We start from the raw sequence: 12,951 nt of genomic DNA on the forward strand, positions 1-12,951 counted from the left end.
TGCTCAAATCTTAAAATAAAACTAGATGTCCTACACTAGGCATATTGAATAGACTAGCATATTTCAGTTATGCATATTGGTTTCATTTTACAAATAGTTTGTTTTCAAGGAGTTGGTATTGTCAGCCCGATTATCAATGCTTATGAAAATCAGGCAATTTTTATGTAGGTGCTTATGTGCAGGGACTGTTGATGATTCAACAGAAATAAGATCAAAAGAAGCTTACAGCAAATGAAGCAGAATGAGAATAAATAAATAAAAAAAAAAAAGCTAGAATCGCACTCTTGAAAAGGAAGCTGTTTTAATAACTGTGTGTATGCCAAGGTGATCAAATGGACTGGTCAAACTGCAATCAGCCCTCAGAATTGCTCACAGGTTTTATTATTTCTGTACCATCTGGTCAGAACTCTTTCTAACATCTGGAGACATGCCTGCTTACTAAATTGTGGCTAGCCAACAACAACTTAAGAGAAAATAATTTGGAAGGGTTCTTTATGTGCTAATAGGCTCTAAAGTAATTTGAAATATTTTTTATAAGTTGATACATTGTTACTAATGTGAACTGCACACTTTGAAAATACACTTTAAAATGTTTCTTGCATACAAGTATTTATTTGTATAACCAATTTCCTTCTTCCTTGAATGTAAGTCATGTTAGAGTTCTATTCGCAAACATTTTTGTAACATTAAATCAATATTGAACATTTAAGACTAAAGATATTATAGTATTTTTAATATGCATATATTTTAGAACCTGACAATAAAATTGTGAAACTGGGGTCTTGAACATCAAAATGCAGTTCAAAATGCTTGGCTTTTGTCTAGAATGTGCACATTCTGATTAAAAAAAAAAACCCACTGTGGTCCTTCAGAATATTTTTTGTCATGCTAAAATCAACTGCCTTTTATACATATTGCCAGTTTATGCTGTGTGAGTTAATGCATTTTGAGGCTGACGTAATAGCAGTCTCTTCCCTCAAAGATTATTTTCAACATTTTGATGCTTCCATAGCACATTGTTTTGGACTTTGAAACCTACTGGGTGATTTATACATAATTTTTATTTTTTCAGGAATGGTAAACTTATTGAGGAAAATGAAAAATACATGCTGAGAGGAAGCAATACAGAGCTAACAATAAGAGATATAAAAAATATTGATGCAGGTCCTTATATCTGTAATGCTAAAAACAAAGCAGGAAATGATAAAAAACAGACATTCCTTCAAGTTTTTGGTAAGTACTGCAGAATATGTTCCATACTTCCTTTTTAAATGTAAACAGTAGGGAACTGAGGTTATAATTCACAATTTTCAGTGGAACAGTATTCCTGCAAGGTGTCTACTGATGCAGCAAACCACTCTCTATAATTTTATAGCTTTTTCTTTCTGTTGGCTGCTTTTACTTTTACACCTGACTTAAATTTTGAAAAGGCTATCTTCGGCATTTGCTTTTCTACTCTTGAGATACAGTACAATGGAGTGTTAAATTGTAAATTCATTCTGGGTTTCCTTTAAAAGTTAGCTCTTGCGAAAAAAATGAGAGGAGAAAGGGGGGAAAATCCAGGTTATTTGGACTTGTAAGCAGTGGGGTTTTTTTATAAGAAGACACCATGCAGAGGTGTTCCTGATTTTTTAATTCGTTTTTCTTACTTGATTTTTATTTTTTAAGTGCATGATTGCAGAAGTAGTTAAAAAATACTGTCTCATCTGAGTTTCAAAAGATAAAAGTACTAACATGAAAACTTATTTCCCTTTCTATGCTCTACCACCCAATCTTTGTTCATGATTCTCCCCTTTACACAGAGCTGATAATTTCTTTGAAGTTTTATATAGCTATAACCTAGTGAGAGTAGGCATCTGTGAGAATGTAGAAAACCTCCCTCAGAATCACTGTGCAGGATCAAGGCTGTAGCTTACTTACGAAAAACCTACAAAAAAGTAAATGTAGTTTTCTATCTCACTAGTTCATTTATTTTCTAAGCTTCAAGTTTCCAGTCTATTTAGTTTCTCCCACCAAGGAAACCATTACGAATTTCTGATCCATGCGTTCCTGTACCTTTCTGGTTATAATCCCCTGTTTGTGGAATGGCAAGGCAAGAATGCCATGCAGGATTCATGTCATGGGGGGAACCTGGCTCTTCAGCAGCATGGTGCTGCTGCTGCTTTGTTCTCAGTGCCTTCTCTCACATTCTGTTTGCCTCCCTGGCTCTCCCCGAGTACTGAAACTGGTGTTTCCACAGAACTGCCTGCAGTGTCTCCCAGGTTTCTTTCCTGAGTGGTTATAGCTAATTTAGAGGACATCACTGAGTATGTATATTTATTTTTTTGTGTGTGCTTTACTGTTGGATATATTTAAATTAGATTATAATAACCTGTGCACTGTTAGTTTGACCTTAAGGAATAGTATCATAAATTAAGCCTCTTGCCTTATTTGTGATCTCTGAAGCTAGTGTGATTTTAATCTAATATTGCCTTTACAAAGTTCATCTCTACTTTCAGTCTGAAAATGTGGAGCAGGGTTGTTGTATTTTCTCCTGCAAAGAACTGTATTTTTTCTTTTGTCTCTTTCACACAGGTTAAACACCCAGTCATATATGCAGTCAACAACTTAATATACTTTTCTTCCCCTTAAATGTATTAAAAAAAACTGCAGTCTGAAAATGGCAAGGCAGATGGCTGATTATTATAGCTAAATAGTACACAAACAGCCAGTTTGTGTTAAAGTGACCTATTAAATTACATTATTCTTTCCCACTCCATTAGCTTGCTTGTCTCACCTACCTGCTATCTTTAATTTTAATTTACAGTGCAAACTCCTTGGGGCAATGACTATTGTTTCTACTGCAACGGGGCTCTGGAAGGGTTGAAACTTGTAATAACAGTAATGTAACCATAATGCAGTAAAAATAACAGCAACATTATGGCATTCAGCATTTAAAATTTCTAGTACTCTGCACTTTGGAATGGACATGCCCATCTTAGTGCCTTCTAACACCTGCATATGTTTAGTTTCCATGCATGACCTAGATTTTTTGTTTAACAATTTTTTTGTTGTTGTTTCCAGTATCAGTGTTAAAAAAGCTATTTTGCCCTCACAGCAAATTACTCTGACAGTTTTTCTGGAACACTAACACATGTATAGAAACTCATATGCACACACCCTGCTCCCTCCAATTCTTCATCTTTATTAGTGCTTTTTATCTGGTCTACCAAATAACACATAGAAGAGTAAAGAAAGCCCTGTTTCCCCAGAGGATTTCTTACTGATTGTGGTTTGGTAATCTCTGTCTGCCATTCTGTTACCTGCTATAGTTCTCTCTGTATCATTATCTATTACTACCTAAAAGATCTCATCCATATTAATGCTTAAGACTTGTGCTAGGGTTTTTGAAATAAGTTCGTTTATGTCTCTGAATGGCATGAAATCATAGGTGTTCTTCCTGGAATTATTTAAAAATATTTTTAGTATTTGTCTCTTCTTGGTAGCTAACTTTTTGTATCTTTCACTCTGTTGTGGTTTAACCCGGCTGGCAAATAAGCACCACGCATCTGCTCGTTCACTCCCCCCCTGCCTCAGTGGGATGGGAAGAGAATCAGAAAAAAAAAGTAAGACCCATGGATTGAGATAGAGACAGTTTAATAAGAGAAAAGAATAACAATAATAATAATTATAATGGTAAGGGAATATATAGAATATACAAAACAAGTGATGCACAATACAATTGCTCACCACCCACCAACCGATGCCTAGGCCGTCCCAAGCAGCAATCACTCTCCCCATGACCGACCAACTCCCCCCAAGCATGATGCTATATGGTATGGAATAGGTCTTTGATCAGTTGGGGTCAGCTGTCCTGGCTGTGCTCCCTTCCAGCTTGTTATGCACCTGGCCAAGCAGGAGAAGCTTAAAAAGTCCTTGAGTAGTCTAAGCACTACTTAGCAACAACTAAAACATCAGTGTGTTATCAACATTCTTCTAGTACTGAATCCAAAACACAGCACTATGCCAGCTATTAGGAAGAAAATTAACTCTATCTCAGCCAAAACCAGGACAACCTACACTATTCAGTTTCATTGTTTTCTTTTATTTATTTTGTGATGCAATTAGCCATATGTATGTGTGTTTAGATATGTGTGAATAAGCATTTTGAATTATGCAATAACACATTTTTACAGCTATGGGCACCCCAACAAAATTTTCCAAAATAACATAATAATAAGCAATTGATTAAAGAGCAGTCAAGAAAATTCAATCCCTTAAAACGTTCCTACATTGTCTTGCTTTCTAAGACCTGAACATGCATTTCTTCGTTACTTCTTCAGTGATGGTAGTAGTGTTCATTTACCTTATAATAAAAAAATCTAGTCAGGCTGGATGAAACAAAATTAGCTATAATTAAAGATGTATTCATGCTTCATAAGAATAGTGCTTATATTCTGACAAATTTTATATCTTAATTTTGTTTGTTCTTTAGTTGCTTATTTCCAGTCCTTAATCACCCAAATTCTTGGTTCTTCCATTCCATGATGCATAAACAATTGAGGTTTTCAGCAAGTTTTCTCTCTTCTGTACGTCTGCTGTAAAAAGAGACATTTCTATGTCAAGACATTTCTAGAAAGAGAAAAAAAATCTTTAATCAGAATTGGTAAAAAAATGGGAAGGAGTTCTAGAAATTGTTAATTTGTTCTCTAGGATATAAGTGTTTCACCTACATAATCAATGAGAGGGTAGTCTGAGCTTATGAAAAATATTTCATTGGCATTTCAGTAGTTTCTGACATGAATTTCATGGATGTCAAATGAGGGAAAAATACCTCAAGAAGCATTACAAAAGACCCTTTATAATTATTATATAGTTTAAGCACATACCAATTTTAGTTTCTAGATGTCTTTTTAAGTATAATCTGAATCTTGTATAGCAAGGTTTTTGCAGTTGTGTTCAGTGTAACTTCCATTGATTACTGAGAAAAGAATATACTATTCTTTATTTTTTTATCTGTCATCAGGCAGATGAGAGGAAATGTAATGGACCTCTGCTGTTTTATTCCTCTTAGATGTGTTCTGAATGTTAAAATTCAAAACATTTAGGTTATTCTAGGCCCTGAAAAGCCATGCATGTTGGAACTAAAGAGGCTGTAGTGAGTCTACAATGAGATTGGGGTGACAAGTTGCGTAATTTTTTTCCATTATTTTAAGGAGTAATTACTTCATTCCTTTTACATTTATAGTGCCTGGAGCACACCTAGTTAATTTTCCTTTAAGCTTAATAAGTAGATTGATGTGCATTTTGGTTTCTTTGGTTTGGTTTTGTTTTGTTTTGTTTTCCCTAAGATACTATTCAATGCATATATGGAAGCTCTTTAAATTCACTGGCATGTCTAGAAATGGAATCCCATGGATCTGTGTATGGAACTATCTGTGTCTGCTCATCCCAGATATTATGAAGTATACCAACTGCAGCTTCACAAAGTGCATTTCATCAATTAAAGATGTAGTGCCAAAAGTTCATACATTTTCTGTATTCCTTCTTCCTCCCTCTTACCTTCTTACCTGTCTGGAACACTCTAATTTTTAAGACAAAAATTATGCAATCAATAAAGGCAGCGATGCCAGTTCTCTCAGAAGACGAGTCTTAGATCCTTTTGAGTGTGAAGCAGTAATACCATTTTAACATGTACAAAGACTCAGGCACTAAATCAAGTCAATGCATCATACTGGTGTGTGTGTGAATCCTTATTATGTGAGACAGTAAGTTTCAAGAATCTGTTTCTTAAATATTTCCTTGGTGGACTCTAGCTTTTTTACTAAATTCAAACTATACCAGCAGTTTCCAGGATGATGGGGTTGCAGTTTTGCTACCTGATACAAGTGTGGCTGTGCAGGAGGATAGCGTAAAAGTATGATTCCTCTTGTGTCATATTAATCAAGAGATCCTATCAGGCAGCAATACAGACATATACTAAGCCTCTCACCTGTAAATCCATGTTTGTATTTATAACAAGCTGTTTAAAGTAGTTCTTTTCATGAGATATAATCAGGACTATCTCAAGCTTTATACATGTGCTGCTTTCCAAGTCTGGTGAACCTCTTTTGTCAAAGATATGGGTAGAACTCTGTGAAATTAAAAAATTGTGTACCTTTCTCAAGAAATCAGTTGTGAGCAGCCAATAACAAATCTAGAACCTCAGGCTGTTATCCAAGTTCTTCTTAAGCTTTTTGGGAAGTCCGTAAGGTACACAGCAATGAGCATAAATTTCCTTTTAAAAAGGTATTGCCCTTGGCTGAGACAAATCCAGAAGAAACCAAGGAAGGAAACTGGAAGAAACTTGTTTATTGAAGAAGTGTTAGAGAACTTAAAAACAACCTTCTCTGCTCAGAGAGCAAACTTCCCAACCAGTTAATGTTATTTCTTTATTTGGCAGCATCACTGTGTTAATATTTTAAAAATGCATGTCTAGTTCCTTTTCCTTCCAAATAAAATAAAGTTAATGAAGCTTAAGCATAACTCCTTTCTTTATTCAAGCCTTCTTTCATTTCAGTCAGATCATTCAGTTTACAATTTTTTAAGTACATTATAATACAAATATTTCAATATTTTTGACTGAAGAAAACAGGAAAGACCTGGAGTCTTCCTGGATCGACATTCCAAGACCCTGTATTTTCATTTGTTTCATATTTGCTAGAGTACAGCAAGCAAATACCAATTCACTTTGAGAATGACTTTGTTAACAAAGAACAGTTAAGGAAGTGGGGGTGGGTGGGGCATGATCTCTTTCAGCATTTCTGTGAATATTAGTCTTGGCATTCTCAAATAAATAGTTATTTACATGTACAAAAGTATTCTAATATTTTCCAATGTCGAAAATGTCATAAAAACATAGTCAAACCATATAAAAACTTTTAATCAATGGCAAGTTATGACTTGTGACCTACGAAAATGAAGCAATTAAATCATATCCCCCATTTGAGCTCTCTTCTGCTCTCTAGAAATAACTGTCAGCTAGATATATTGTATGATTAACCAGTGCTTATTCCTTTAAATGTCAGCTGCTCATGTCTAAAATGTCAAGCTAAAACTCTTTGTCTTGTGAGCCATTTGAAGAAAGCCTTAAAGAAATTTAGACTATAAGTCTAAGATTAAAATTTAAAGAGTATTAGTTATGTGTTTTAGAACATGCATCATCTTGAGAACATCATATTGTCTGTCATGTCCAGATGGGGAAATTCTCTTGTTCTGATGGTAATAACGTAATTCCAAATTTTGCAATTTTCTGACACAAAATAATACGTATAATGTTTTGTTGTTGTTTTTTTTTAATGAATGATATATCTGCCATAGACCTTTCCTTGTATCTGGGGATGGTATTCTAGCAAAGGACCAGATTGTACTGAAGCCAGGCTATAGAAACAGAGTATCTGAATTACCCAAGGCAGAATATTTCATAAGCATTTGGGTGATCCTGAAAGTGAGAGTTATAACTGAAGTTATTTTGAAGTTTAACATGGTTATATTTTATCTCAAATTCTTTTTTGTAGTTCTTTCAAATTACATCCCTTGTTATACTATCGAGGAGAGTTTCAGCTTTTCTCAGCCAAATTCATGTCCTGCTGTAATGCTTTTGCCTACTACCTTCTACTGCATTCAATAAAGCTGGATCCAGCTGACATTTCAAGAGCCCCTTGGACACTCAGGGTATTTTCTTTCTGCACATAATGTCACTCACCATAGATTATATCTTAATGAAGCAGGATATTAGTGCAGTGCTTTGTTAGGTAAAATATGACCTGTTTTTCATCTCTGTGCAGTAAACACAGAATAGATTATTTGTAATAGTCAAGGGTGAACAGACAGTAGACAAGCAACAGAAGGAGTATGGAGATAAGGAATGAGAAATGAGACCAAGAATGGTGTGGTGGAAATGGATAAAAGAAAGGTAGGTGTTGTGTCTGGATATAGCAAGTTTGAACCTGGTTTTATTATTTTTCTTGGTACTGCTGAATCTGTGAGACAGTGGTCATAAATGAAATAGTGGTCATAAAATGAAAAAGGATGCTAGACATAAGGAAAATAGTGTTCTTCACCATGAGGCAGTCAGGCACTGCAATGGCTGGTGAGAAAGGCTGTGAAGTCTCTTGTCGTGGTATATTTTAAGATAGTGCTCAACACATCCCTGAGCAGTCCTGAACAGGTTCTATTAATCCTGTGTTGATAAGGAGGTTGGTCAAGATGACCTCCTGGAGTCTCTTTCAACCTGAATGATTCTCTTTCCCCTTTTGATCCACTAACGTAAGCCAGTATTACTTTCTGCGTAGCATATACTTTTGTAACTCCATTAGAAAATAGGTTACCTCTCTATTTTCTGCTTCATAGAATATAATACAGTAATGCTTCTTCAAAAGCAAAACTCAGGAAGACTACACAAAAAATTATATTATTTTAAACAAATTTCCTTAATGTTTACAAAGTCAATGTTAAGAGCTGCCAAAGTTAAATTTGCTCATGTAAAAATTCACTGGGTTTGGAAATAAACATATTAACTCTCATTGTTATTACATGATTAGATGGCAGGTTTTCCAGTGGGATGAGTGTCTCATTCAATGTGTTAAGTGGATATGTTCAGAGAAACTTATTCATGGTTATATATGAGTGAGTATATATGGCCAACCCATTTTTTATGAAGACAGTTGAATGCTGTGTAAGAGAGTAACATTCTATGCATAGTTCTACAACAGAGTTTTTGTATGATATTGTACAGATAAGTCCTCTAAATAAGTGTTCACATGTAACCAGAAATTGCATTTCATATGTAAATAACCTGACAGGGTACAGTACAGATTGAGACCTGTAGTTGCTGTGTAGTTGTGGCTATAAAATGGAATGATTTGAAGAATTCAAACAATATCTGGAATTTTTAATTTGTATTTTACCACCTATTTAATTGGTAAGTAAAGATGAATAGCTTTGTGTCAGAGAACTCTTCAGTTCTTAATAGTGTTAATACCAGTACAATATGTTTATTATGAGGAGATTTTGTTAAATTCAGTAATTTGCATAAGGCAGGTATTTCTAAAGATCAAAGTCCAATAATAATAATAATTCTGTATTTTTTCCAAATAATTTGTATTTGAAGACAAACACAGATTATCATAAAATCAATGAATGCCTGAGGCAGGAAGGCACCTCTGAAGACCATCTAGAACAATCCCCTGCTCAGAGCAGGTGTATCAGGACCATGTCTAGTCAGATTTTCAGTATCTTCAATGATGGATACTCCACAGTCTCCTGGGCAGCTTGTTCTGGTGTTTAGTCACCCTCTCAGTAAAAAAAGTTGTTCCTTTTCTTAAATGGAATTTCCTGTGTTTCAATTTGTGTCCATCGCCTCTTGGCCTGTCACTAGGCATCGCTGGGAAGATTCTGGCTTTGTCTGTACTCACCTCTGTCAGGTGTTTATATACATGGCTAAGATCCCCCAGAGCCTTCTCTACTCAAGGGCACCTTCTTGTTCACCAGGACCCCCTGGGTTTTCTGCAAAGCTGCTTTCCAACCAGTTGGCCCCCAGCCTGCACTGGTGCATGGAGTTATTCCTGCCCAGATGGAGGAGGATCGTAGAAATGTTGAATCTTTGCTTCATTCCTGAAGTGCCAGAGAGCAGTGAGGGCTAGCTGGTCCCTAAGGGACAGTGAGCCAGGAGCAAAGTACATGAACACAGCCACCAGGGCAGGGGCTTCATCAGTCAGGACCCATCCAACGCTACCCAGTAATGGAGCATGCAGCCCTGGGGTTGTCAGCCATGCTGAGCCAGGAGTACAGGTCAACAGGCATGCAGAAATGGTTGTTGTGCAACTTGAAGTCAGAACAGTTAATTGCTCTTGCAGATGGTAATGTTAAACTTTTAGTTAATCCTAAGTAACCAAACATGAATGTGCTTTAAAAAAATAAAAAAAAAAAAGAGGAGTGGTTTAAAAGATAGATTTTGACATGACATTTTTTGTGCAGGATGAGTAATGTAATTTGTATTTTTAACAGTACAGCCTCAAATAATACAACTTAAAAATGAAACCACATTTGAGAATGGGAAAGCCACCCTCATCTGTGAAGCAGAAGGAGAACCTATCCCAGAGATTACTTGGAAAAGGGCCATTGACGGAATAACTTTCTCTGAAGGGGACAAGGTAAATAAGCCTTTAATGTCTAAAATACCTATGTATGTATTGTCTGGATAATGTTTTCATAAGCAGAAAATTAATTTAGAGATAGATTAATTCTAGATTCCTCTAGAACTGGAAGGAACTGCTACTTTCCAAGGTAGTAAGAGAGACGTGGAGATTCTACATTTTAAATTAAAGTAAAAAACAAAGAAAAAAGCAATCAAAGTGCTGAAAGGTAATTCACCTTATCAGGCCTAAATTTTTATACATAATCCCTACTAGCATTTTCAATTTCATCTTGATCATAATGGCTGCCCATAGCCCTTCCTGACTATAGTTGGATTCTGTCCAGTGTTTCTCAAAATGCAGTAGTGATTATAGAAATTTAAAATAAAAAATTCTGAATAGTTTGGAATTCTTTATTTCCCACTTCTGATGGGTTTTCTTCCTATTTTTCTCTTATGTTTTTCATCACACAGAACAAATAATCTATAACTACAGATTGAGTCCATTTTCCCATTTTGTTTTCCCATTTTCATGTTTTATTACAAAAGTAAGTTGAGTACAGAAAGATTACAGTATGTCAATGAAGAAAGTTGGTTACTTAGATGGAATGTGAAAACAAAAAGGAACGGTGTAATGCTCTTCTTAACCATGCAGATAACAAGCTGTTTCTACAGAGCTCTTTTTCTTTTAATTTAAATACATTTCTTTTAGCATTTCAACAAGTATTTTCATCTTAATTTCCTTACATAAACTACAGAATTTCTCTGAGCTGGTTAAAGTGTGAGAGAACATCTTTCTGGCTGGCTAATTTAGATTTTTTACTCCAGATAATCAAATAGCTAAATAGACAGTCTTCTTGCAGATGTTTGCATATTCATAGTTCTTGCTTAAAAGAACAATTAACAAACCTATGCAGCGATCATGCCAATAAGGGAATTAGATACATAGTAAGTCGCTCAGTTTACAGGGAATTGCTATGTATTAAGGAATTATATACTTCCATTATTTGTGTTCTGAATGACAATATCTGGTCAGGTCTCATCTCTGGCTTGACCTTTCCTGGAATTGAGGCAGTTTATGTGAGGAAAATGTTTACCATTTTCCTGCTCTGTGATTTCCATTTTGGAGCAACATAATAGTATTTATGTCATATTTTTTCTAACAGCTTTTCACTAAAACAAAACAGTTTGTCTCCTTAAATATTGAAAGTCAAAGGTCATCTTTCTGACCCACAAAGACTACACTTGGTTTCAAAGGTTACCAATGTAGCCTCTCACTTATGTTTGGAATGTTCCCAAAATAACTTTCGTTATATCAGAACTTAAAATTAAAGCAAATTGCAGAAACAAGCTAAAAAATATTGCTGCAGTTAATATCTGAAATTTATCCAGTGCTTATACAGGACAGTGTTACATTCTTAATTCAAACCACAGGTGGTTAAACTATCTCGATGCATTAGTGTAGCGTTTTTTGAACTGTGGTTCAGCTGAATAATACTGACAACCAAACTAAAACCTATATTCAGTTTCTACTAGTGTGCTGACATACTGTGTGTGGACGATAAAAAGAATGAGAATAAATGCAGTTATATGGTTTCCTTTTGTTCTTGCCAATGAAAGAACTCCATGTGTATTGCTCATGGGAGAGTTTTTGCTGAATGTTGAATAAATGTTCTGAAATACTGTATGTGTTCTTGAGCTATAAAATATGCTGCTGAGTTTGCTCTGTGGTCCTCCAGCTCTAGGGTGCCAAAGCCTTGGCTTGTGCTTTCCTACCAAATTAGGTGAATAGGGAACAAAACTGGCAGTGATTAAATTATTGAATAATTGTTGAATAATACAGCAACGTTTTGCACACAGAGAGAAAAAAGGTGAATTGAGGAAAATGGGGGGGTGGGGTGTTGTAACATAGCCTTAAATTGAAATTAATTACTTGTATCTGATAACTTTTGAAGTAGTGTTCAATTTTCAGACAAATTTGCATAAATATAAAAAGTATCATCTACATTCAGAGAATTTATCTTTTGAACTTTTTACCAGTTTTAAAACTTTTTGGTATAGACTGCACTTTGTCCAACATTTTGGTGAATTAAGAATACCTTTAGGGTATGGATTTTTTTCTGTAGAAGATGGAAGAACTGCTCTAACTGTAATATTAATGTGCTGAGAATTAAAAAACCACAGAAGGTGTTGTTCTTATTTTTTAATTATACTTTTCTTCATGTGTGCAGCTCCTCAATTGTGTTATTCTTGTTTTGCTAAAATGCAAACATGCCCTGTATAGATAAGGAGGAAACCTGAATGTGAGATCATTCCTAGCCTGCATGGGTTCAAAATGTTTTCTTCCAAATGATAGATCTTTTAAGCAGGACATAGACTTTTCCGAGTTTTGAAATCATTATGTCCAAAAGAATGGAAAATACACACCAAAGTCATAGATCAAAGAAATAACCCTACTAGGCTTAAAGAGGATGATGTTAATGAGTGAGAAGTCCATAATTATCTCGTAGGAAAATATAGCTTTGATAAAGGATTTTCAATACATCAGAAGTTTGTATTTGAAAGTTGAAGCCAAGTGAGTTCAAACCAGAAGCAAAGAAACCTTTTCTTCTCTCCTTTTATCAGTTAGCCTTTGGAACAATCTGCCACGCGGTGTGTGGTCCCTCTTTCATTGACAGTTTGAAATAAAGGGGTCTTTCTCCTTCCTCTGACCTCTCTTGAAAGTTTAAATGGAAAGTTTTCCAGGCGGTCACATTAGATGTCCTCTGTAATCCTTTTATGGCTTTATAACCCATAAA

At 35.2% G+C, this 12,951-nt stretch overlaps 1 protein-coding gene across 1 annotated transcript in view; it reads left to right on the top strand.

The window, feature by feature from the left end:
* The window catches only part of NCAM2 (neural cell adhesion molecule 2), a 140,823-nt gene that overhangs the window by 19,761 nt on the left and 108,111 nt on the right, over nt 1–12,951 (top strand). Inside the window, exons 6-7 of the mRNA XM_035896416.1 lie at nt 1,073–1,233; nt 10,027–10,172. Of these exons, the coding sequence (XP_035752309.1) occupies nt 1,073–1,233; nt 10,027–10,172 (307 nt within the window). The remainder of the gene's footprint in view (nt 1–1,072; nt 1,234–10,026; nt 10,173–12,951) is intronic.

The sequence above is a fragment of the Egretta garzetta genome, unplaced genomic scaffold (genome assembly GCF_000687185.1).
Source record: "Egretta garzetta isolate BGI_Z169 unplaced genomic scaffold, ASM68718v1 scaffold45, whole genome shotgun sequence".
Lineage (NCBI taxonomy): Eukaryota > Metazoa > Chordata > Aves > Pelecaniformes > Ardeidae > Egretta > Egretta garzetta.